Raw genomic sequence first — 27545 nt, 5'->3', positions numbered from 1 at the left:
AAAACTTACTTTTCTTTTTCTTTTTTTGATGGTGGCCAGCCTAATAGGTGTGAAGTGATATCCCATTGTGGTTTTGAATTGCATTTCCCTGATGGTTAGTGATGTCATGCACTTTCTTATATACCTGTTGGCCACTTGTATGTCTTTAGAGAAATATCTATGCCAGTCCTTTGCCCATTTTTTATTTTTTCTGTACTTCAGTGGTTGCAAATGACCATTTTTTAATCAGGTTATTTGGGTTGTAGTTTGGTTTTTGTTTTCGTTCTGCAATGTAAGCATTCTTTATATTTTTTTGGATATTATTTTATTGGATATATTGTTTGCATATACTTTCTCCCATGCTTTAGGTTGCCTTTTCACAGTGCTGTTTCCTTTGCTGCATAGAAGCTATTTAGTTTGATGTAGTGCCACTTGTCTATTTTTGCTTTCATTGCCTGTGGTTTTAGTGTCATATCCAAGAAATCATTGCTAAGACCAATGTTATGAAGTTTTTCCCCTGTGTTTTCTTCTGGGCTTTTTATAGTTTCAGGTCTTATGCTGAAGTCTTTAATCCATTTTGGGTTGACTTTTGTGTATGGCATAAAATAAAGGTCCAACTTCATTCTTTTGCACGTGGATATCATTTTGCCAGCACCATGTCTTGAAAAGACTATCCTTTCCCCATTGTGTAGTCTTGACGTCCTTGTCAAAGATCATTTGACCATACGTGTATAGGTTTATTTCTGGGCTCTCTATTCTGTTCCATTGGTCTATGTGTCTGTCTTTATGCCAGTATCATACTATTTTAATTACCATAGCTTTGTAATTTGTTTTGAAGTCAGGAAGTGTGAGGCCTCCAGCTTTGTTGTTCTTTATCATGATTGTTTTGGCTATTCAGGGTCTTTTGTGGCTCCGTATGAATTTTAGGATTGTTTTTCGCATTTCTGCAACAAAAACAAAAGCCATTTGGATTTTGATAGGGATTGCATTGAATCTGTAGATTGCTTTGGGTAATACAGACATTTTTACAATATTTAAGTCTTCCACTCCATGAACACAGATGTCTTTCCATTTAGATCTTCTTTAGTTTCTTCCAGCAATGTTTTGTAGTTTTCAGTGTACAGATTTTTCACCCCCTTAGTTAAGTTTATTCCTAAGTATTTTATTTTTTTTAATGTTATTGTAAATGAGATTGTTTTCTTAATTTCCTTTTTGGTTTATTCATCGTCGGTGTGTAGAAGCAGATCTCTCTTTTGCATATTGATTTTTGTCTTGCAACTTGGCTGAATTCATTGATTCATTCTAACAGCTTTTCTGTGGACTCTTTAGGGTTTCTACATATAAGATCATGTCACTGTGATAATTTTACTTCTTCCTTTCTGATTTGTATGCCTATTATATCTTTTTCCTGTCTAATTGCCCTGACTAGAATTTCCCATAATGCGTTCAATAGAAATGGCAAGAGTGGCACAGTGGCTCACGCCTGTAATCCCAGCACTTTGGGAGGCTGATGCAGGTGGATCACTTGAGGTCAGGAGTTCGAGACTAGCCTGACCAACATGATGAGACCCTGTCTCAACTAAAAATACAAAAATTAGCTGGGCATGGTGGCGCGTCCTGTAATCCCAGCTACTCAGGAGGCTGAGGCAGGAGAATAGCTTGAACCGGGAAGGTGGAGGTTGCAGTGAGCCGAGATCGCACCACTGCACTACAGCCTGGGTGACAGAGTGAGACTCCATCTCAAAAAAAAAAAAAAAAGAAAAAAAAAAAGAAAAGAAAAAGGGTATGGTGTTTACCTTTCACATATTTGTGAATTTTCCAGTTTTCCTTCTATAGATTTCTAGTTTCATTTCATGGTCAGAAAAGATACTTGGTATGATTTCAGTCTTTTAAAATTTTAATTTTTATTTTAAATTTATTTTTAGATACAGGGTTTCACTCTGTCACCCAGGCTGGAGTGCAGCAGTGCAATCATAGTTCACAGCATCCTCAGCCTCCCATGCTCAGGCAGTCCTCCTGCCTCCAGCCTCCCAACTAGCTGGAACTACAGGAGCACACCACCATGCCCAGCTAATTTTTTCTTTTCCTTTTTCTTTATTATTATTATTATTATTATTACTACTACTACTACTACTATTATTATTGAGATGAGGTCTTGCTGTGTTTCCCAGGCTTGGTCTCAAACTCCGGGCCTCAAGCAATCCTCTCATTTCAGCCACCCAAAAAGTTGGGATTACAGGCATGAGCCACCACACTTAGATAATTAGTCTCTTCCTAAATTTTTAAAGACTTGTTTTGTGACTTAACATGTGATCTATCCTGGAGAGTATTTTGCATATTTGAGAAGAATGCATATTCTTCTGCTGTTGGATGGAATATTCTGTGTCTCAGGTCCATTTGGTCTATAGTGTTATTCAGGTCTTCTGTTTCCTTGTTGATCATTGTTGAAATCTACTATTATTGTGTTGCTGTCTATTTCTCTCTTCAGTTCTATCGGTGCTTGCTTCATGTATTTGGGTGCTCTGATGTTATATCTTCCTGGTGAACATGTAACCCCTTTTTATCATTATGTAATATCTTTGTTTGTCTCGTGACAGCTTTTTGACTTAAAGTCTTTTTGGTCTGATATAAGTATGGCCACTTTTGCTTTGTACCGTTTACATGGAATATCTTTTTCCATCCTTTCACTTTCAGCCTATGTGTGTCTTTAAATATAAAGTGAGTCTCTTTTAGACAGTGTATAATTGGGTCTTGCCTTTTTCACCCTCTATTCAGCTCCTCTGTGTCTTTTTTTTTTTTTTTTCCTTCGAGACAAGGTTTCACTGTCATTCAGGCTGGAGTGCAGTGGTGCAATCACAGTTTATTGCAGCCTTGAACTCCTGGGCTCAAGCAATCCTCCCACCTCAGCCTTTCAGGTAGCTGGGACTACAGGTGCACGCCACTACAACTAGCCAACATTTTTAGTTTTTTGAAAAGATGGGGTCTTAGTGTATTTCCCAGGCTGATCTCAAACTCCTGGCCTCAAGTGAGTCTCTTGCCTCAGCCTCAGCCTCGCAAAGCACTGGGATTATAGATGTGAGCCATTGCACCCAGCCCCCTCTGTGTCTTTTGATTGGGGAGTTTAATCCATTTGTGCTTAATTATGATAGGAAAGGACTTAACTATTGCCATTTTGTTAACTGTTTTCTATTTATCTTACAGTCCTTTTGTCCTTCTTTCCTCTCTTTCTGACTTCCTTTGTGGTTCATTAATTCTTTGTAGTGACATGCTTTGATTCCTTTCTCATTTTCTTTTATCTCCTATAGGTATTTTCTTTGTGGTTACTATAGTGCTTACATGAAACATTTTGTAGTAATAATAATCAATTTTCAGCTGATAAACAGGGCCAATCTTAATCTTGGAACAGTTTTTAGGTCTAAGCTATAACAATTTTTTTTTTTTTTACTTTTTCATTTTAACTTTTATTTAACTGCTTTAAAAAAGAATTAACTAGAATTAGTAGATGTATGTTTCACAAGTTGATAGAACTAAGTTCCAATGGTGTGTTTTAGGGCTTCATAAAGTGACTCTAACATTCATTTGCAAGTGTAAAGTGTTAGACTAGCCAAGAAATTTTTGGGAAAAAAAAGTAAAAGGGAGACTAGTACTATTAAACATAAAACAATAAATCTACAGTAGCAAAGCTGTGTTTTACTGGCACAAGCAGGAGAATGGAATGGAAGAGAACAGGATAGATTCGAACAGGATGCCCAAATCACTGTATGAGGATAAATTGTTCAGTAAATATTAGGATATTTGATTAATCTTTTGGAGGAAAATGGCAGATTTATACATCCTACTGTATACCAGGACAAACCCCAAACAGTTAAATGTTTACTTTAAAAGATATTTCCTAGAAGAGAACATAAGTGAATAGTATATCGTATTAGAATGGGAAGGAACCATTTTTAAAAAAGATTATTAGATGTGACTTCCTAAAAGCTTAAAACTTCTGCAGATCCGTAACAACTATAAACAAAAGTGAAAGGCCTAAAACAAACTGAGACAACAGTTCCAACATACAGAACAGTCAAGGGATTATGTTGCTAATATATGACAAAGGAACTCTTATAAATCAAAGAAAAAATAGAAATAGGGAAAAAAAAGTATATAAGCACAGTTCTCAAAAGAAGAAATAGAAATGACCAAAATGCATAAAAGAGATGTAGAACTGGGATGGCAGTCAAAGAAATGCAGATTAAAACAACACTGAGTCGCTGTTTTTACCTTTCAGATTGGCAAAGGCCGTTAAGTCTCTGTCTTGGCATCAGTGCTTCTACTGGCACAGCTTTAGTGGAACACCCTATGGGTGGGAGTGCACACTAGCACTGCCTTCCTAGGTGGCAGATTGTCCATAGGTATCAAGAGGCTTGGCATTTTTTCAGACTTTGGTGCCAGCCATTACATGTCTAGAAATTTCTTCTAAGGGGATAATCTGACATGCACATAAAGATTATGTGCACTGGCTGGGTGCAGTGGCTCACGCCTGTAATCCCAGCATCTTGGGAGGCCGAGGCATGTGGATTAGTTGAGGTCAGGAGTTCGAGACCAGCCTGGCCAACATGGTGAAACCCTATCTCTACTAAAAATACAGAAATTAGCCAGGCATGGTGGCGGGCACGTGTAATCCCAGCTACTCAGGAGACTGAGGCAGGAGAATCACTTGAACCTGGGAGGTGGAGGTTGCGGTGAGTCAAGACCGCTCCACTGCACTCTAGCCTGGGTAACAGAGCAAGACACTCTGTCTCAAGAAAAAAAAAAAAAAAAGAATTACTTTTGGAGTTTAAAATAATGCATGATACAGAATTATTATTTTAATACATGATATAAAATTCAAAAGATACAAAAGGGATTAGAGGGAAAAATCATTCTCCTCTCCCTTCCAGTTCTGTCTTCTATTTTCCCGATTTCTCTCCCAGGGGACAACCAGTTAGTTATAAATATTTCCAGAGATACTCTTTACCCATATAAGATTGTACATATACATGTGTTTTAAAATTTTATTTAATTTTGTATTTAGAGGTTAATGGTAGCATGCTACATGGACCTAGCAAGCTACTGTATGCACCTTGCTTTTCTCATTTACTGTCTCTCGGAGTATGCTCCATTCTCAGTAGGCAATATAGTGCAGAGATTGAGAGCACAGACCCCTGGGTTTGAACAAACTCCACTCTTTACTAGCTAAGTCATCTTGGGCAAGTTTTTTAACTTCTCTGGGCCTTAAGTTCTTCATCTATAAAATGGATATAGTAGTCCCTACCTCATAGACATAGAATGACTGTAAGTATTAAATGAGTCAAGATACATGAAGTATATAGAGGTTGGCACATTTTACATAAGTATTAACTATTACGAATACATATGGAGCTGCATCCTTCTTTTTAACACCTGTATAATATTCTATACTGGATGTATTATATATTTTATTTTGTCTGACCAGTCTTATATTGATGGACAACTAGATTGTTCCCAGTATTACTGTTGCAAACAAATTGCAGCATTTGCTGTGACGTATATTTTTAAAGGAAACAACATAATTGTCCAAAGTTAGATTAATTATGGCACAGTATATGTCCATATGATGGAATAAATCAGAATAAGATTGTAGCCAGGTGTGGTGGCTCAGGCCTGTTATCCCAACATTTTGGGAACCCAGAGTGGGAATACTTCTTGAAGCCGGGAGTTAGAAAACAGTCTGGGCAACATAGGGAAACCCTCTCTCTACAAAAAAAAATTCAAAATATTAGCCAGGAACAGTGTCATATGCCTGTAGTCCCAGCTATTCAGGAGGCTGAGGTGAGAGGATGGCTTGAGCCCAGGAAGTCGAGACACAGTGAGCCATGATTGCACCACATACTCCAGCCTGGGCAACAGAGCGAGACCCTGTCTCTTAAAAAAAAAAAAAAAGAAAAAAAAGATGATACAATGATATCTCATGATATGTGAAAATGTTTACATTTTATTAAGTAGAAACCAACACTTTTGAATACTTACTAGATTTTTCCCATAATAAACATGATATAGATTGTGCGAATTTAGAAATAATAGAAAAGTATAATCACCTTAGCCCCATGATCCAGAAATAGCCACACTCAACATGCTCGTATATTTTATGTAATCTCTCCTTCTGAAAACTTACACTAATTATTTTACAGGAAGCAAGAGTTACCATCTTTGCTAAAAGTAGCAGGGAGCTGTGAATTGGGTTCCCCAAATAGGGGGTTGGCCATATGTGGATGGCGTAGGTTAAAACTACTTGGAGAAGGGAGACTTGCAGTAGACAAGAGGGATTCCTGGGAAAGTGGCGCTCTTTGAGCTATCTCCGGAAGGATAACAGGAGCTATTGCTTTTGAATATATCAGTCATTCTCATTGTTCTGTGTTTCCGTCCATATAGTCATTCACTCAGTAAACATCTATTATTAGAGGCCTATTTTATACCAACGTGTTTCTAGGTCCTAGGGGACTCAGATATGAACAAGATAGGTAAGGTCCCTGTACCCCTGGAGCCTACTCTCCAGAGCTTGTACAGGCATTCATTACCGACTTACAGATATAGGGTATGTGTGCATGTGCCTGAGATGCTTCAGCTAATACTGACCACAGACGCTTCCCCGCATGTCTTCATAGTGATCATCTCTTGTGGCTACACAGTGTTCCCTCCAGTTGCTATGTACTGATTTTATTAACTATTCCTACTCTGTTGGACATTCATATTGTTTGCATGAATACTTCAGTCTTTGACACGTTACTCAACTGCTTTTCAAATGAATTGTCCCAGTTTACAGAGCAACCAGCGACATGTGAGTGAATGGGCCTGTGCCGTGAAAATCTCACCACCATCGTCTATATGTTTTTATCATTTCTATTCATTTAATAGGTTAAAAAAAGGGGGGGCCTTGTTGTTTAAACTTTTATTTGATTATTGTTAAATTTTAACCTTTACTTCCTCTTAAGTGCATTATCTGTTCACATCCTTTGTTCTGTTACTTATTTTGGCTCTAAATGTTATAAACAGACTCTGTGCAGTTATGGCTAAGGGCTCAGATTCTAGACTCATACAAATGTGGTTTATGTCCAGCCCTGCTACTTAGAAGCTATGTGACCTTGGTCACAGGGGTTTAGGGAAGTGCTGAGGCAAGGAAGGGCATTTCCAGCAGAGGGGCTCTCCTGAGAAGCAGAATTAGTGAGAGGCTGGTGGCCTGGATACATTTAAGGTGTGGTGGGACCTTGTCTGGCTTCATCTAATAAGGCTACCATGAGTGTTATTGGTTTGTTCTGGAGTAGTTTTCAAACGTGGCATTTGGAGTGAAGGCAGGCAGCATTGGGCCTCAGATTCAGAGTTTCTCTATGGAAATTAGATCAAAACCTACAAGAGTGCCGGGGAAAGGTAGGGAGGGGCAAGTGGGAAAGCTGGGAGCCCTGGAGTCAGGTTGTTCTGGCTTTGAACCCCAGCAATCCCGATGCATAGTTGAGAATATGTACTTTGAGTCTCTGTTTTCTCATCGGAAAATGGGATGGTCATGTCAGTATTGCATACTGTGAAGACCAGAAACGATTTATGTCAGGGGCCTTGCACACACAAATAAGGCACTCAACAAATGTGAGTTGTTATGAACCCACAGTGGATGGGGAAACACATCTGCCTTTGTGGAAGATGAGAGCAGAATCCCTCCTGACGATTGTTAAGCCATCAGCCTTGCTCCTTCCCTTGGTTTGTCACTGCTGGAGGGACTACTGCCAGTACTGCAGTGGGAAAATGAGCTTTCAAAGGTACGTTTCTTTTATAGAGTGTCCAGTAGGAATTCCCTGGGGACATTTATCTCATGGAAATAGGAGAAGGACTGACTGGGTATCTCAAAAGGTGACTCTTAGTGACTGAGTCTCTTTTCTAGAAGAAAAGGATGTTTGGATTCTCAGCAGCCACATCTGCTTTTGAACTCTGTGCGGTCTGTGCCCTGGCCTCTTACCACTCCCAACACTCCCCCTTTTATTCAAACAGAGGACAGTTGTGTTTGTTGACCACTCTTTCAGGGTGGGAAAGGAATGTAATGTATGCATAGACTGCCCAGAATTTCCTGTTAGACACCCATTCCAAACCACGGCCCTGGGATGCATTCCAGAGATTACAGCCCAATTCTCAAAGAGAAGAAATGGCACATTCATTTAAATGTCCCTGGCCTTCAGAAAGAGTTCCTCCTCTCCCCAGTTAAAAAAAAAAAGGTGTTTAGCTTATTCCGTAATAATATAGTTGTGAATTCAACTCTATGATTTCTTTAAGGTTGTAATGGCTCTGACCTTCCCACATGTGAAGAAATAGCCTTCACTTGGGCAATTTCAGTGTTCAGTTTTGTAGCATTAACAGCATTGATGTCCCCACTGATGCTTGATACAGAGCATATGTTTAATGTTCTGCTATAAATACTTGAACAATGTAAATCTGCGATGGATTACCTTCTTAGTTCTGCTCTTGTGATGAGAAAGAAGCTAGTTTGAGGGCAGGCTTTTGGTGCTTTGAGTCATTCGCAGTACATTTGGTGTGTTGTCAGAGAAAACCAGACCTGGGCAGTAGTTAAAACAGCAAAAGCAGATTTTATTGAAAACTGTTGCAGGAGAGGGAAAGAGACCTCAGTCCAAAACCAGGCTCAATTCTGAATACAGCATGGACAAGTGAGTACTCACAGCCAAGGAGTAGAGTGGGAGTCAGTGGATAGAAAACTAGAAAACTGCTAAGAAGAAACATCAGAGGTAGAGAGGCTTGTGGCTTATCTGACTGCTATGGTTTAGACGTGGTTTGTCCCCACCAAAGCTCATATTGGAGTGCAGTTGCCATTGTAGTGGTGTTGGGAGGTGGAGCCTAATGGGAGCTGTCTGAGTCCCAGGGACAGATCCCTCATGAGTAAGCAAATGCCATCTGGCCCGAGTGAGTTCTTGTTCTTGTGGGACTGGATTAGTTAGTTACCTTGAGAGTAGGTTGTTATAAAGCAAGGCTCCTCCTCACGTTTGCCCTCCCTCCTTTTGTGCATACCCCCTCCACTTTGTGCTTTCCACCATAAGTTGAAGCAGCGTGAGACCCTCGCCAGCTGGGCTACCCAGTCTTGGACTTTTCAACCTCCAGAATCGTGAGACAAATAAACTTCTTTTCTTTATAAATTACTCAGTTTCAAGTATTCTGTTACACCAGTGCTAAGTGGAATGAGGCACTGAACTAACAGGATTCTTGATGAAGACAGGCCAGGGTAGATCAATCATCACCTGGGAGATGGTGGAGGGTGAGGAACCCAATTATGTATCAAGAGCAGTCAGATATGGAGGATGGGGGATTCTTGCTAAACTGACTTAGCAGGGATCTTGCTAAATTTGGATTTTACAAGGAAGTATGCAGGTGGATCTAGGAGTTTAGGAGTCTGACTGAAGTTTGGTCAAGCAAAGAATCTTTGTCAGTGTTAAGTCAGTTTTCTTCTGAAAATTATATCATGCTGGGTCTTCAGGGATCCGGCCCCTGTGCCAGCACATTTATATTGTGAGAGGCTGGCTCGGCACCATAGAAATGAAAGGCAAGCCTTTGTTTTCTGTAGCTACCAAGTTGTAGTTTCTTCACTTGAGGAGAAACTAGAATGATAAGGGATGGATTCATAGTGAGTAGCAAACATTTCCACCTACATTCCAGCTACTCTGATCTTGTCCTGAACTCCTTTGATTGTGTAGAGGTGTGTGGGGTGCTGGGAGTTTTAGGTCAGATCACAGATAAGGAGAGATGAAAGCTGTGTATGCATGTGGGTGGGTATGCTCAGGAATGTGAGTATGTGAAGCTCTGAATCGGTGCAGACCTCAGAGGTTTGGGTCCTGAAGCCAGGGGTTAAGGATGGTTCCAAAGCCTCCCCACATCTTGAATCTAAACCAGATCAGAATGAAAGAATATAAAAAGTCACTGGTTATATGGCATGGGCAGATATCACACTAATTAAAAAATGCTGGCTGTTTGGGGCTTTTATTTCAACTTCTGGATACTGAAGGGAACCAGTTAGGTCAGGAAGTACAAGAGAAATGCACCCTCAGCCTATGGTATGAGCTGGATGTGGACCCAGTTGTGCCTCCATCTGTTGGCATAAACATAAACATCTGTTGGGTAGCTCTTCAGACCAGTCTTCTTGGGCCACTGAAGGACCAAGCCCCACTGTCAGCTTCAGTGGACTTTGCCCTGAACATTTCATGTTTTTTGTTTTTTTGTTTGTTTTTTTTTAAATGGAGTCTTGCTCTGTTGCCCAGGCTGGATGGAGTGCAGTGGCGTGATCTCGGCTCACTGCAACCTCCGCCTCGTGGGTTCAAATGATTCTCCTCCCTCAGCCTCCCGAGTAGCTGGGACTACAGATGCGTGCCACCATTTCATGTTTTTAATTACAACACTTTCTTTCTAACCATATTTAATATGAGATTTCATAGAAAAGACCTGAGTCCTAAGGTTTGTTTTAAGTCCCACATGTGGAGCTGCTTTTTGTTTATTTAGTTTCTATCATCATTACTGTTATTATTATACAGAGAAAACTTTACTGGATAGGTGGTAAAGTTTTAAAGAGCTACTTAATGTTCTAAGTTTAGACTTCACATAACCAAAAACAAAATGAATCTGCCTACATGTTTTTTCATAAAGCCAGGCTGTTCTTGTGAGGACCGTTGTCTGGATACAAGCTAAATGGATCTCCATGTTCACAGTGAGACCCTGCACTGTACCTAAACCAGTCACAATTTTTTGTTATGTTTGAAGCTGCTGGTAGATTTTCTCTCTTACACAAACATACATGTTTTCACTGTGCCCATACAACAGTCCTGTGGGGTAGGGATTATCATTCCTGTATTATTGTTGCTACGGAGGTAGGTGAGGTCACACCAGCTAACAAGTGGCAGGGCTGGGACTTGAACCCAAATGTAATTCCAAAGCCTGTGTTCTTTCCATGTAACTTATATTTAAAGTCAATTTCTAAATAAAAAATTTCACTCTAGGCTTTTAAATGGCAACCTGTGTAATTTGCAAATATCCTGGATCTTGGCTGCATTGGTCATAATTTAAAGTTTAAACTCAGTAGTTTTAATTACAGAGCTAAGACAGTGACATTCATGGTACAAATCTGATCCCGTCACTCCCCTTTTCCATAACATCAAATCCAAACTCATCTCCATGGCTTGCAAGGCCCTTGCTGTCATTACTCCCATCTCATACTCCTTGCTACTCCTTTGTTTTCTTAAATGTTTTGTGCTTTCTCTCACACCAGGCCTTTTACACATTGCTGTTTCACCTGCTCCTCCCACCACAAAAAAATTAATGAAACTTTCAGCCCAGCTTCTTTCAAGAAGGCATTTCTGGGCTGGGCACGGTGGTTCACACCTGTAATCCCAGCACTTTGGAAGGCCAAGGCGGATGGATCACAAGGTCAGGAGTTCAAGACCAGCCTGGCCAATATGGTGAAACACCATCTCTACTAAAAATACAAAAATTAGCCGGGCGTGGTGGCGGGCGCCTGTAGTCCCAGCTACTCAGGAGGGTGAGGCAGGAGAATCACTTGAACCCGGGAGGCAGAGGTTGCAGTGTGCCGAGATCGTGCCACTGTACTCCAGCCTGGGTTTCAGAGTGAGACTCCGTCTCAAAAAAAAAAGCCATTTCTATACCCCTCCCTACTCATAGTCCCCAGTCTGGGCTATGTGCTCTTCTTTGGGCCCCAAGAGTGCCCTGCACTTTCCCATCCTAACAAGACTCATTGTGTACCAGAAGTACATATTCAAACGTCTCTCCTGCTAGATGTGGGCTTCATGAGGTCAGACTCCTGCCTATGTTGTTGGTCAATGCTTCTGTACCGCCTAGCATCGGAGCTTACATTTTGAGAGACAATCCTTTCCATTTCAAATCACATAAACCCAATTATATTGGCTTAGGAGCAAAAGGGAATTTGTTTACTTACATAACTGAAAATTCCAGAAGGGTCTGGTTTTAATAAAACCAAGTCCTCAGTGTCGTCAGAAATCTGTCCTTCTTTGTAACCCAGCTCCTTTTTTCTCAGTTTTGGCTTCATGCTCAGGTAGGTATTTCTTACGAGGTGCAACGATGACTACCAGTTGCTCCAGGCTTACATCCTGCCATGTTAAGAAACCCAGCAAAAGGCAAATATGTCTTCCAATAGGGCTTGCATGAATCCTTGCAGAGTCTTTGGCCCAGGGTGGGTCACGTGCCCATCCCTAAGCCAGTCATGTGGCTCAGATTGGCCAGCCCTTGATAAAAGACAGAACATTGGTAGAGTGAGAGTGGTTCCCCAGAGGAAAATAGAGGAACTTTTACCAGAAAGAAGGGTAATGGATTCTGGCAGGCAAAAAATGTCAGATGTCCACTACACTCCCCATCTGTAACTGGTGCTTTGAAGATACGGGTTCTTGCTGCTGGGCCAGCACTCTGCCTAGAAGACCAGGGAAGCATTTGGAAGGCTTCCTGTCTTGTCTTTAGAGAGGAAGGCAATTGTCTATATGTGCACTTTAAGCTGCCCCATTCATAGACCCTCTGTAAGCCTGTTGCTGGCAGATAGGAGGTCCCCAGCCCATGGGAGGGGGCAAGGGAGAAATGTGTACGAGTGGGAAACAGGGTCTTAATTTGCTGGGCTGCAATGACACCAGGGCCAGGGGCCTAGGCAGAAGCATTAGCTCTAAGGGCATATCCAGGAAAACAGAGCCACATGTTACCATGTTCCTCCAGTGGATACACAAGGACCATGCCCCACATCTCCAGCTCTTCACAACCCTCTCCAGGGTTTCTGCTCCACCCGAGTTTGCTCACAGAAATGGAGAAAGTTAAGTCTTAGGATCACCTCATCTACCTCTATCAAGGATTTCTCTTTACTCTCCCTGTGGGGTATCTGTGCCCATGGCATCTTTGTGTGCTGGGACCGGCTATGGGCATGCTTTCTTTCTATCTTTTTTTCTTTTTTTTTTTTTTAAGACAGAGTCTCACCCTGTCACCCAGGCTGGAGTGTGGTGGTGTTATGTCAGCTCACTGCAACTTGTGCCTCAGCCTCCTGAGTAGCTGGGATTACAGGGGCGCGCCACCACACTCTGCTAATTTTTGTATTTTTAGTAGAAACAGGGTTTCGCCATGTTGCCCAGGCTGGTCTCAAACTTCTGGCCTCAGGTGATCTGCCCGCCTTGGCCTCCCCAAGTGCTGGGATTACAGGAATGAGCCACTGCACTCGGGCCGGGCATGTTTTCATTGACAGGGATAAGGAGGAGAAAGAGGGTGGTCCTTCAAAGCAGGCCTGCCCCAGGCTGAGCCTTGGGAAAATGGCAGCATGTAGTAGCCTGTTGGGGGACCGCACAGGGGAGACTGCTGGGTCAGCTAGCCACCTCTGTGGTCCTCCTTGCATGGTCCTCCTCAATGCTCCTTTCTGATGTACAGCTTGAGGCAAGAAGTCCCTGGAACCAGATGCAGACCCAGCAGGCAGAATGCTCTGCAGAAGAGAGCTAAGCTTCAGCCCCAGAGGGAATTAAGTAAGGGAATTGGGGAGGGAGAGTGTATGCTTCCTGACCTCCACTTGAAAGCATTGTTTTTTTCCTAAGGGAAAACAGCCCCCAGCAGAGCTCACTGGGACACGCAACCCCTCCCTTTTCCTTCCCCATGTCTATATCTAATTTTTAGAGCAATTGATTAGAATCACTTCCTGAGATTTTTCTAGTTTTGCTTTCTGAATTACAGTTTATGTAACCAAGATCTGTTATAGTGAGTTGTTTCTCCTAGTTGTCAGATAGCAGAGAAAAAAATGTACGCCTGCAGAATCCAGCCTTTGATCCAGCGTGCCTGGAGAACCCCCACTCATTTATGAAGTAAAAGCTTTTATGAGACTATAATAATAAAAGCTAAAATGTATAGCCCGGGTGTGGTGCCTCACAACTGTAAGCCCAGCACTTTGGGAGGCCGAGGCAAGCAGATCACTTGAGCTCAGGAGTTTGAGACCTGCCTGAGTAGCGTGACAAGACCCTGTCTCTACTAAAAACAGAAAAATTGGCTGGACGTGGTGGCACATGCCTATAGTCCCAGCTACTTGGGAGACTGAGGTGGGAGGATGTCTTGAGCCCCGGAGATAGAGGTTGCAGTGAGCCAAGATTGTACCACTGTACTCCAGCCTGGGTGACAGAGTGAGACCCTGTCTTTAAAAAACAAACAAAAATTATGGAGTGCTTGCTCTATGCTAGGCACTGTTATAAGAACTCATTTAATTCTCACAACAAACCCTAAGATGGGTATTTATTATCTCCATTTTACAGATAAAGAAACTGAGGCACAAAGAAGTCACACAACTTGCCCAGGTCCTGTACTATTGCTGGTTGAGCCAGATTTCACACCTAGGCAAGTTGGCATTGGAGCCCACATTCCTAACCACCACACATTCTTCTAACTTGATGGGCTTTACCTGTCATGTCAAGAATTAATTGTGGGATGCAAAATCAACAGCAGAGAGACAAGTCAAAAAGCAACTGTAGTGGACCTGAGCCAGGATAGGGCAGGGACAAGGAGTTGCTAAGGATACATTTAAGAATCGATTAGGATGTCAGAACCAACAACTTAATGAGGGAAAACGACAGATGTCTAACTTAGGATATTGGTACCCTGAGTGAAGAGGGGAGTGGTGAGCCCCATTTAGATATGCTGAGTCAGAGGCATCCAGAGGAGATGTCCAGCAGACAGGTGGATGAACTGGCCTGGCCCAAAGACACAGCTCAGTCATACACACATTCATTTGGGAGTTTAGTGGCCAAATAACAAACGATCTCCGTGGGGCAGTTGGTGAAGGCTTCCTGGGTGAGGTTGGCTTTGAGCCAGGCTCTGAAGAGCAGGATGCTCTGAGAAGTGGGGAAATGAGGGGAGGAGGAGTGGGAGAAGGGATGTCAGTGTGATGAGGAGTCTACCATGGAGGAAGCTAGGGAGTAAGGTGGGCAGGTGCTGGGTTTAGATAGAGGAGGTTATCGGGGAAAAGTGACAGAAAACTTTGGAATGACTTTTGATGACTTCTTCCTCCTAAGTCTGATTTTTAAAAATGAAAATCATTATGGAATATTTTAGACTGACGTTCATAGTTGCTACTCCCTCCTTTGCTCTTCCAAAGTAATTTCTTAAAACCAATGTTATGGGGAGATGTATGCATTCAACTATCTTTAATATCCTAAAAGACCTTGTTCTTGGATACCTGGGCCACCAGGAGACCTCTCATGTGTCTTATCAGTGGAAACATGTAAAGGGGGCAAGTGAGGAAAGGTGGTGAGAGGTAAAGTCTTGGTCAAAGCAGAAAGCAGCAAGACCCCTTTTGTGTGTACAAGGAGGATGAGCGGTGGAGCTGGATGCCAGATGAGAAAGCCAGCAGGAGCATTCTCCTGGGAAAAGGACACTTCTTTGGTACCTTCTTTTCACATGGGCCTCCTCTGGTTTTGAGTTTGGTGGATATGTTCATTCTTGTTGATATCATAGACCAGGAGTGGCTGTGGGCCGAGACAGTAGCCACATTGCTTCTGCAAGGCTGAGAACACTGCTGTTGCCTGGTTTGTCTCACAGGCTTGGAGTGTAGAAGCGTAGGAATTAGGCTGAAGGTTGAGAATTAGAAGGAGGATATGGTTTAGAAATAGCACAAAGTTTCCAAAAGACAGTTTAACAAGACTGTTTACTTCCCCCCCCCCATTATTAGAGCAATACATAATTACCAGAAAACATTTGGAAAATGTGGAAGAAATGTAAACACTTATGGTCTGACAATTAATTACTGTTAACCTTTTGACATATTTCTTGCAAATCTTTTCTCAATTATCTTTTTTAGTTTGCTTTGCTTAGTTATGATCAAATCAGATATACAATAATATATATTAACTTTTTCATCTAATGTTATGATGTCAACATTTGTCCATTAAACTGAATTTTTATTTCATGTGTCAACCAAAACTCTCTTACCAGTTTATGAGCAAATCAAGGACCTTCTGGATGATAGCTGGGGGAGAGAAGTAGCAGCTGGGGCTGGAAGGCAGTAGGGTCATTAGTCCAGAGCACCCACGTCTGGAGCCCTATTCAGGAACAAGTGAATGCTGAGGGTGGGTGAGGCCAGTGCTGATCCTGAGGAAATCCTTCCATTTACCCTTCCCACTTCTCCTATTTTGAGAGTTCTAGACCAATCCAAGAGTGATTAGAAAATTAGCCACTGAGCCTCCAAGAGGTTCCTGCAGGCCCTAGAACTAACCTTATTTGAAAGGAAGAATCCTGGAACTTCCCACAGCTATGAAAATGAGACCACTTTGGCTGCTTCACTCTTTATACAGAGAAGGAAAGACCTGGGTAAGCTCCCTTTCCCTGTCTGGAGGCACTATGGCCTCCCAGATGCTCAGATAACTAATTTACTGACTCCGTTAGCTGTGTGTAGCTTCTGTAGAGTAAGTAATCATGTGGTAGAAATTATGAGTAGTGTACTGGTTCCAGGTTTATGATTTTTTTAGTATGTAAGTTCATTTGTTAATTAGTTAGCTAGTTAGTTATGGGGAAGATTCGTGTGATCCAAGGATGAAAATAGGACCTGGGAAGGTGCTTTCTGCAGACTGCTCAGTGTCTCTGAGACATGAACAAATAGCTTGTTTACTTGCAGAGGAATGTGCTATCAGCCAGGGAAAAGATTTTTTTTCTTCCCCTGACTAAATTATCTGAGTGTGGCATAAAAATTAAAACACCCAGAGTAACAATGAAATGGTTTAACGAATCATTTATATTAAATACAAGTTTATTGCAGTGCTTTTCTCTCCCTATTTGGCATGTTCCACCTTCTTAATCTAACCTAAATTGTTTCAAGATTGTATTCAGCATGGCACATGGGGAAATCACACACTTTGGAAACAGGCCTACTTGGGTTTGAATCTGGCAAAGGAACCGACACAATCCTGCTGTATTTTCTCAATAGTTGTATTTTCTCGGCAGGAAGGTGGAAGCAGTAATACCTATCTCCTTAGGAGTATGCGAGATGAGGTTTGTGAACCTCATTGGGACCTACAGGGTTGGCCCTTGATAAACAGTGATTATTATCTCTTCCCACACTGCCACTTAGGCGGCCCGCATGCCTGGCGGTCCCAATGGCCTGGTCTGGCCTGACCTGCCTTTGAAATGAGATGCCTGAAATGAGATGGCTGGTACTCTATGACAGGCACCCAAGGATGCTTGAGGAAGATAAAAACAGCCAGCTTTCTCAGAGATTTATGATTCTGAAGCTCATCTTTAGTAAGTGCGGATCTTAAATTCATACTTACTGGGCCATTTGCCCAAACCTAGGGTAGAAACCATTCGTATCTGTGGAGTTGCTGGAATAACAGCTTTTCAGTCCCTTTTCAGAATTTCCATCTAAATGCACTTAGTTTTGCTGCTGGCAGAAGAGTACCCCCAAAACATTCAGCAAAGATTTTGTGATCTCTTGGGAGGAACTAGGTGTTACACAAATCACTCATAAGTGCACAAAAAGAGGAATTGTGCCAGAATTGCTTTTTGGGAGAAGAGATAAGCTCCAACAGTTATCATGTGGACTTAAATCATTTCCTGCTCTGGCGATTTTCCCATTAATCCTAAGCATGGTCCCTTGCCTACGGCCTCTTCTCAGAGCACCACTGATCCGCCCAGGCATGGCATGTGGTGGGACAGTCCCGGCTGCATTCCCAGGCAAATACTCCTGCCCCTCGAAGTTGTCAGTCCTTCCCTGAGGGGTGTTTTTCATCTATACTAATTTTCACCTTTTATTCCTGGCTTGTGGCAGCTTGTCCTGAGCCTTGGATAAACAGAAAAGATGTGTCACTCCCTCCAGTGCCTTAGTTCAGAACAGGCCAGGGCACAGTATTGCCCTGGATCTCATGAAGATGGGCATTGCCCTGGCTCGCCCTACTTGGGCAGGAACATGTGTTCTCCATCCAACATCTCCTGCTGTTTATGTTTTTTAAGTGTAATGGAAGCCTTCAGCCCTAAGCTCTGTGGATCCAGGCCCCCACCAACTTCTTGACAAACTCTTGGCGAGTTTAAGCAGGCGGTTCTTTTGTGCCTTTACATATCTCGTTTCTTAACCCACGAAGTTAGTCATTTCCATAGTGAGCAGGGGATGTCCAAGAACGTAGATTCAAAGTGATTCTTTGTTGGTATCCATAATGGAGAGATGCTTCCCAGGGAGTGTCAAGTCTGATTTGTGCCTGAAAAGATGTTTGTTTTGAAGTAGTGCTTGGTGCAGGGTGGGAATACTTCATCTGCTAGGTTCAGGAATGCAGATGGGGACCGACCCTGTGGGTGGGTCAGTTAATAAGCAGGCAGCCCCTGCTGGGCTGAGGTCAAAGGGATCCTGTCCAGCCAGAGGGACTGGACTCCATCAACTAACTGGCTCCTGGGATTCTCACATTGGATTCACGGTTCTTTAGAGTAACTTCCAGGAGCCCCTCATCTTCTCCTGCTGAGCAGGCCCTCAGGGCTGGAATCTGGAGTCTGGGGGGCAACTGCACACTCAGATTTTTGCATTATATTACAACTATCAGTACATGCTGCAGTTGGCCACAGTGTGCTCTGTTTCTGTTTCCAGCTTCCCAGTGCAACGTCAGCTTAAAGAAGCAGAGGAGCCGCAGCATCCTTAGCTCCTTCTTCTGCTGCTTCCGTGATTACAATGTGGAGGCCCCTCCACCCAGCAGCCCCAGTGTGCGTCCGCCACTGGTGGAGGAGAATGGTGGGCTTCAGAAGGTCAGTACTGGTGAGGAACTGTGCCCTCCATAAAACTGCAGCAGCAGCATCTCTGTCCCATCCTTGATGAATATCCTGAATAAGAATATGCAGAGCCAGGCGTGGTGGCTCACGTCTGTAATATCAGCACTGAGGTCAGGAGTTCAAGACCAGCCTGGCCAATATAGTGAAACCCCGTCTCTACTAAAAATACAAAAAACTGGCTGGGCGTGGTGGCAGGCGCCTGTAATCCCAGCTACTAGGGAGGCTGAGGCAGGAGAATCGCTTGAACCTGGGAGGCGGAGGTTGCAGTGAGCCAAGATCCCACCATTGCACTCTAGCCTGGGCAATAAGAGCGAAACTATGTCTCAAAAACAACAAAAAGAAAAGAATATGTGATAGTATGTGTACAGCCATTTACTTAAAGATTTGAACTTACCAAGAAAAATAACCTTTTTTGATAAAGGATATCTCATTTAGCAACTAAGGATTATATTTGATGGGAGTTACATGAGTCACTTCACATTTTTATAACATTCTCTCTTGGGAAGTTGAATGCATGAAACAGTTAAACTACCAGTAGCAGACTCACAAATAGATAAAAAGAGAAACAGACATAGAGAAGAGCTAGCAATAAAATAATTGAGTTTAACTACCTTGTTTAATAACAAACGTGTTATATATTCTTTTGTATGTATCAAATAAAATATGTCAGATTGTCACAATAGGTCAAAAACCAAAATCTACCCACAAGCTGTCTAACACAGAGCTGAAACAAAGTTACTCAGAACAGTTGAAAGTATAAGGATGAGGCCGGGCACGGTGGCTTACGCCTGTAATCCCAGCACTTTGGGAGGCCAAGGCGGACAGATCACCTGAGGTCAGGAGTTAGAGACCAGCCTGGCCAACATGGCGAAACCCCTTCTCTAGTAAAAATACAAAAATTAGCTAGGCGTGGTGGTGGGCACCTGTAATCCCAGCTACTTGGGAGGCTGAGGCTGGAGAATCGCTTGAACCCGGGAGACAGAGGTTGCAGTGAGCCAAGATCACACCACTGCACTCCAGCCTGAGTGACAAGACTGAAACTCCATCTCAAAAAAAAAAAAAATATATATATATATGTATAAGGAATAAGGATGAGCGAAGAGACCTCATACAAGTATAAATTAAAAGAAAACAAGGGTTACAATATTAATCTCAGTCAAAATGGAATTTCAGGAAAAATCAGTGAAAGAAGATTATTCATCATGAAGATAGTTGACATTTGAGGACACAAAAGTCATACAACTTTATGTTCCAAATAACATGAGCAAAGGACACAAACAGGTAATTCACAAAATAAGAAATACAGATGGTTTAGTCTTGTTGATATCATAGACCAGGAGTGGCTGTGGGTGGTGGCAGTAGCCACATTGCTTCTGCAAGGCTGAGAACACTACTGTTGCCTGGTTTGTCTCACAGGCTTGGAGTGTAGAAGCATAGGAATTAGGCTAAAGGTTTTCATATGGTCAAACATATGAAAAAATAAGAAAAATGTTGCACATATAAATACATGAAAACTATTTAACATGTTTAGTAATGGAAGAAATGCAAACTAAATAATGAGAGACCATTTTCCAGCTCTCTACTTATCAAAGATATTTTTAAACACAATATTTTGTTTTAGCATGGAGTGGTAGGAGGGAGGATAGAGAATGTAAATAAGTTGCTGGTAACATTGTTAATTGATGACACCTTTCTGGAGGAAAATTTGGCAATATCATCTTAAAGCCTTAAAAATATCCGTATTTGTTGATGCAGGCAGTTCCCCTTTATGGACATAATTATGAATGTGCAAAGATTTAACCATGAGGTACCATCCAGCATAGATTATAATACCGAAAAATTATAAGCAACCTGATGTTCAACAATAGGCAGTTGGTTAAAAAAACTATAGAATAACTATGCAGTCAAATAGCATATAGCCCTTCAAAATGATATGTCATAAATATTGCTGATATGAAGAAATGGATAGAGTGTCTCTCTTGTTCTCTCACACACATACACAAGCATTTATAAGACTAGAAGGACAGATGCTGAAATATGAAGAGGTTTTCTCCTATTGCTTACACTGGTGGAATTATAGCTAGGATTTTCTCCTTCCCTCTATACTTCCTTCAGTTTTCATAAAATCAGCTTAAATTACTTTTATGATTTAAAAAATTATTTTAAAACCACATGTGGATGTATAGAAGGGAATTCTGGGAAGATGACAGCCTGAGCACATGGCTCTGACTATTAAAATTCCCTCCCAGGATAAACCCAGGTGGGCCTCCTGGTAGAGCCTGGAAAGTGCATTAAGGCCCCCAGTTTTCCTGACACCTTCAGGGTAGAGAGCAGGCACAGGATTTATTCTCTCTGGTACTCAGTAAGAAGCAGGGAACCACCAACAGAGTAAAATGCTTATGTCTCCCTGCGTCCTTGGACAAACACTCGAATGTATAGTCCCATGAGGTCAACTAGCCAGAAGGAGCTGGCAGATCGCCTTGGAAAGGGCTCGCACTGCCCACACAATGTGTGTGGTCCTTGGAGGGGCTGCCCTGGTGAGCTGGATTGCTTCCAGTGCTTGTGCCTGGGAGGAGCCAGTAGTATAGGGGCTTTCTTCATCTCTGAGGTTTGTTAACTTGGGCTCTGCTGGGCCTTGCAGTACTCCCTCATTTGCCACTTCCCAGAGAGCCTCATAGACTGACCTGCACAGACACTGAGGGAACACACAACCTGATGCAAGCAAAGAAAAATGCAGCCTCCACTGAGAAAGTCCAAGTTGAAAAAAACTGTAATGAGACTCCCACTGAGGTAAAACTAATGGAAGAGATGGAAGAGAACTTTAACGGACAACTCAGGAAATGAATTATGAGCACAAAAGTAACATTTGGAACTTAAAAACTCATGATTTCTAAATATAAAAATTCAGTAAACAAACAGAAGGAGAATGGTCACTGCTGGGAACTGAATTCATGTTCTGGAAAAGCAAATGGAAGAAGAAATATCTTACAATTCAGACCAGAAACACAGAGATGGTAATTGTGAGAGAGAACAGCAGGCATCTAGGAGATGGAACATGCAAATGTTAAGAGTTCCAGAAAGAGAAAAAGTAGTAGAAGAAAATTTTCTTGAGCTGAAAACAAAGCTTGAATCTGTGGATTGAAGGAGCTTACCAAGTCGACAGCAGGATTAGTAGAGGAGCACATGCCTAGATGTATCTGTTGAAATTCTGAAGTTTAAGGACAAAGAGAAAGTCTTACAAGCTACTAGAATAAGTTATTTTCAAGGAAAACAATTATATTAGTATCAGACTTCTCATCAGCAACACTAAAAGCCAGAAGACTATGAAAAAATGTTTATAGGCTACTGAGAGAAAAAAATGGAAACCAAAAATTCTGTATGTGACCAAGATATCATTTATCTATTGAGACAAAAGTTTCTTAGATATGTAATGATTCAGAGAGGGAACAAAAAATAAAAATCTGAGTGAGATTGATACTCAGTTATGATATAATTATTAAAAATGTTAGAAATGGGCTGGGTGCAGTGGCTCATTCCCGTAATCCCAGCACTTTGGGAGGCCGAGGTGGGCAGATCACGAGGTCAGGAGATCGAGACCATCCTGGCTAACACAGTGAAACCCCGTCTCTACTAAAAAATACAAAAAATTAGCCGGGCATGGTGGCGGGCGCCTGTAGTCCCAGCTACTTGGGAGGCTGAGGCAGGAGAATGGCGTGAACCCAGGAGGTGGAGCTTGCATTGAGCCGAGATCGCGCCACTGCACTCCAGCCTGGGCAACAGAGCGAGACTCAGTCTTAGAAAAAAAAAACAAAAAAAATGTTAGAAATAGGCTGGGTGCAGTGACTCATTCCTGTAATCCCAGCACTTTGGGAGGCTAAGGCAGGAGGATCATTTCAGCTCAGAAGTTTGAGACCAGCCTGGGCAACACAGGGAAACCCCCATCTCTACAAAAAAAAAAAAAAAAAAAATCAGCTAGGTGTGGAGGTGTGCACTTATAGTCCACCTACTCTGGAGGCTGAAGTGGGAGGATTGCTTGAACCCAGGAGGTCGAGGCTGCAGTGAGCCATGATCGCACCACTGCCCTCCAGCCTGGGTGACAGAGCAAGACCCTGTCTCAAAAAGCAATGTAGAAATAAATATTATTATTAGGAATATAACTAATAATAGAACTGTAACAAGTGGCACAATTAGAAAATAGATCTTTAAAATTCACAGAGGGAGTAAAGGAGAAATAAACAAATTGAACAAGCCATCAAAATTAAGGAAAGGGAAAAAGAACAAATAACAGATAATAAATAGCAAACATAACATAAATAATAGGCATAAAACCTAGTTTGATGAACTAGATTCTTCTAACAAAGACCAAGACTACATCAGTTTGGTTTGACAAATTCAGCTGTATGATATTTCCAAGAATATACCTGTCATCAAATAGGAATGATTTTGTCAGTAAGTAAAAGAAAACTGCTGGGCATGGTGGCTAATGTCTATAATCCCTGCACTTTGACAGGCTGAGGCAGGAGGATCACTTGAGGCCTGGAGGTTGAGGCTGCAGTGAGCCTTAATTGCTCCACTGCCCTCCAGCCTGGGTGCTAGAGCAAGATCCTGTCTTGAAAGAAAGAAAAAAAGAAACAGAGAGAAAGAGGGAATGAAAGGAGAGAGAGAGAGAAAGTGAGAAAGAAAGAAAAGAAAAGGAAGAAAGCTGACAAATAATAGCTTAGACAAATAGGGGATTATTTTTCTCACATAAAAAGCCTGAGTCAGGTAGTTGGTGGGATTTGGATTTCTGATGATGCCATCAAGAATCTGTTCTTCTGTCTTTCTGCTCCTCTATCCTTGGTATGTTTGCCTTCATCCTCATGCTTGCTATTTATGATCTCAAAGTCGCAAGCTTCAGATATCGTATCCACATTTAAAGGAAGAAGATAGGAAGGGGTGGCCCTGGCCGTGTCAGTCCCTTTTATGGAAAGTAAATGCTTTCACAGAAAAACCCAGGAGACTTCTGTTTATGTCTTATTGGCCTGACACGGTGCCTGGTAGATTTCTTTTACTTACTGCCAAAATCATTTCTATCTGATGACAGGTATATTCTTGGAAATAGCATACAGTTGAATTAGTCAAACCAATTGGGTATAGCCATTTGTCACATGGCTATCCAATAGCAACAGGGGAGGAATTTAGCCCAGCATATTCCTGCTCTCAACAAAATCAGGACAAGGGAGGAATGACTCATGAGTAGATACACTAGTCAATATGGGTTTGTTTATGCTTCAGTAACAACCTCAAAACCTCAGAGGTTTAAACAATAAAAGTCTATTTTTCACTCATGCTACTTCTTTATAATGGGTTGGCTGAGGCTGAGCCTTTTGTTCTGTGGCACTATCCAACAGAAATATCATGCGAGTCACATGTATAATTTAATTTTTTCCAGTAGCCACATTAATGAAAATATTTTTAAAACAAGTGAAATTAATTTTAATAACATTTTATTTAATCACTATATCTAAAATATTGTCTCAATATGTAATCAATAGAAAAAATATTAGTGAGACAATTTATATTCTTTTTATCTTACTAATCCTTCAAAATCTGATGTGTATTTTATACTTACAGCACATCTTAATTTGGACCAGCCACATTTTGTGTGCTTAGTAGCCACATGTGACTAGTAGCTACCATACTGGACAGTATAACCATCTTATCCTCATTCACATGCCTACGCCCCATCTCTTTGCTTCCATGACTGTCACAGCAGGACAAAGGAAATGTGATAAATCACATTGGCTCTTAAAGTTTTCACTCAGAAAACTCAGAAAAACATGCCTTATTTCAACTTACATTTTATTGGCTAAAGTAAGTCACATGACTGCATCTAAGTTCAAGAGAAATGGAAGTGTAATCCTCCCACATATTCAGAAGTAAAACTGGAATTATTTGGTGGACAGTGCTAATGACAATTACAGTAGGTGACAGTTTCTGACATAACATATACAGATAAAGGAAGGTGGAAAATTAAGAAACGGGCAAAATATACAACGCAGGTCAAACAGAAAGCAAGAGTGGCAATGTTAATATCAGATAAAGCAGAATTCAAATTCAAAAGCATTAAACAGGATAAATAGGGGCACTTTATGACAAATGGTCTAATACATGAACTGTATAGTAGCCCATAAATCTTTATATATAAAATCAACAATGCTGCCAAAGAAGAAAACTATACATGATAAAAAGCTATCTTCTAAAAATAAACAGCAACCAACACAGGAAAATCAGTGGTAGGTTCTGGCTAATGGAATAAGCCAAGAAAATGAGACAATTGGTATAAACATGGAAAAGATACAAAGTTAGTCTTATTTGCAGATGACATGACTGTTTACATAGAAAACCCAAAAGACTCCACCAAAGTTGATTCAAATCATAACAGATTTTGATTTCTCATGTTTATGAGAAATGTGTGTGCTGTTTCTGGATAGAAAGGCTTAAGTTCCTCTGGGACAAAAAATGTCAAAGAAGAACCGAGAAATTTTTAGAAAGAAAATAAGGAAGACAGCTTAGTATCTTTGTAGATGAAATGATATGAGGAAATGGCATGGCAGCCCTGGAAGATTTCCTGGAATACTCAGCCATATCTATCAGGAAATAGAGGCCTTTAGAGGCAGTTCCTCCAGCAGAGCTGAGCTCACTTGGACTTACTGTTCATTCATGAACTTCCTTCTATTAACATTTGTCAAGATGGCTTTTTAAAGAATTATATTAACTTTGAGTTAATTTAGTAATCCAAAGTGGGGTGATACGTCGTTTCCATAACACTTGACTAGTCAATCCAGGAGACCAGATGCCAGAGAAAGAGCCCTGTCAGAGTAGGGCAGCGAATTCCCAGAGGAGGACCCTCTACCTCTTGCACCCCGCTTGCTCAGGACATTCAGAACACAAAGCCCAGGTCTATTAGATGTGGAAGCAGATTCCAGGCCCATTTCTACTGCTGAGTCCTTAGGTATCTATGCCTCTCAGAATTCAGCATGCCAGAGGAAGAAGGAAGGCCATGGACAGAATGGGACAGATGACCTCTAGGATTCCATCCACCCTGCATATTTACTTTTGCCCTGGAGAAATGAGGATTTGGAGCCTTTGCGTTTCCAGCTGCTTCTGCAGCAGCGGCTTGAGTTAGCAGCCATTGCCACCATCACAGCCACAACCTGGACCTGTAGACCAGAAGCCTCCAGAGGCTGGGAGGAGTCAGCACCCCAATGGCAAAGACCATGGAGGACCTTTAAGGGCAAAGACAGCGTAAAACAGATTGCTGGACACTCACAAATATATGCATACCTCATGCTGTATACACACATATACATACATGTAAGCTTCTAGGGTAATTTTCAAGGCCAAATATCCTTCTAGATCAGCACCTTTGCTTGCTCATAGTGGGCATTTTGTCAGGCCCTTCAGATGCATTGTTGTGATCTCGCGCGTCATTGGCGTGCTCATCTCATCAAAAGTGTGTTCTGAAGGTGCACCTGTGTGCAGGGGCTGTCTGCACTCTCCTACTAGAGCAGAGCTGAAGACTGATTGTCACTAGAAGGGGAGAGAGTGTCTGCTGACATCTGGTGAGTAGAGGCCAGGGATGCTGTTAAACATCCTGCAACAAATAGGACGTCCCTCACAACAGAGTTATCCAGCCCAGAATGTCACTAGTGCTGAGGTTGAGAAACCCTACTCTGAAGTGACCCAGACAGGTATGGCAGCACACACCTATAGTCCCAGCTACTCAGGAGGCTGAGGCAGGAGGATGACTTGAGCCAGGAGTTTGAGGCCGCAGTGAGCCGTGATCACACCACTGCATTCCAACCTGGGTGACAGAGCAAGACCCCATCTGTAAAGTAAAATAAAATAAAAATAAGGAGACCCAAACAGGCTGTGAGCTTCTGGTTAAAATCTCCCCCACCAAATACTATGCAGCCGTAAAAAAGAAGAAGTCATGTCATTTGCAGCAACATGGATGGAGCTGGAGGCCATTAATCTAAGCAAACTAATGCAGGAACAGAAAACCAAATACCGCAGTTCTCACTTATAAGTGGGAGCTAAACCCTGAATACTCATGGACAACAAAGGGAACAACAGACACTGGGGCCTACTTGAGGGTGGAGGTTAGGAGGAGGGTGAGGATGGAAAGACTATCTCTTGGGTACAATGCATATTACCTGGGTGATGAAATAATCTGTGCACTAAACCCCCATGACATGCAATTTACCTATATAACAAACCTGCACATGTACCCCTGAACCTAAAATAAAAGTTTTTTTAAAAGTATGTCCTCCACCAAATATGTCTGTAGGGGCAGTGACCTACTCTTGAGTCCCCGTATTAGGAATAATATTATTTAAGAGCTTCTGAAATGAATTTATCTGTGCAAGTTCTTGAAAGCTTTGATTTATTTGATTGCATTGTCTGTTGGAGAGCAGCATAGCTCTGCCTTGAGTGATGTCAGAAGGAAGCTTAAACATGAACAGACACTTCTCAAAAGAAGACATTTATGCAGCCAAAAAACACATGAAAAAATGCTCACCGTCACTGGCCATCAGAGAAATGCAAATCAAAACCACAATGAGATACCATCTCACACCAGTTAGAATGGCAATCATTAAAAAGTCAGGAAACAACAGGTGCTGGAGAGGATGTGGAGAAATAGGAACACTTTTACACTGTTGGTGGGACTGTAAACTAGTTCAACCCTTGTGGAAGTCAGT

General features: G+C 41.9%; 1 protein-coding gene across 6 annotated transcripts in view; it reads left to right on the top strand.

Moving 5' to 3' along the window:
• The window catches only part of CTDSPL (CTD small phosphatase like), a 123097-nt gene that overhangs the window by 66359 nt on the left and 29193 nt on the right, over positions 1 to 27545 (top strand). For all 6 annotated transcript variants that reach the window (XM_024244517.3, XM_054552329.2, XM_024244516.3 and 3 more), the window contains one exon: positions 18623 to 18777. In XM_024244517.3, the coding sequence (XP_024100285.1) occupies positions 18623 to 18777 (155 nt within the window). The remainder of the gene's footprint in view (positions 1 to 18622; positions 18778 to 27545) is intronic.

Source organism: Pongo abelii, chromosome 2 (genome assembly GCF_028885655.2).
Source record: "Pongo abelii isolate AG06213 chromosome 2, NHGRI_mPonAbe1-v2.0_pri, whole genome shotgun sequence".
Classification (NCBI taxonomy): Eukaryota; Metazoa; Chordata; class Mammalia; order Primates; family Hominidae; genus Pongo; species Pongo abelii.
This window is presented reverse-complemented; position numbering and strand designations above follow the sequence as displayed.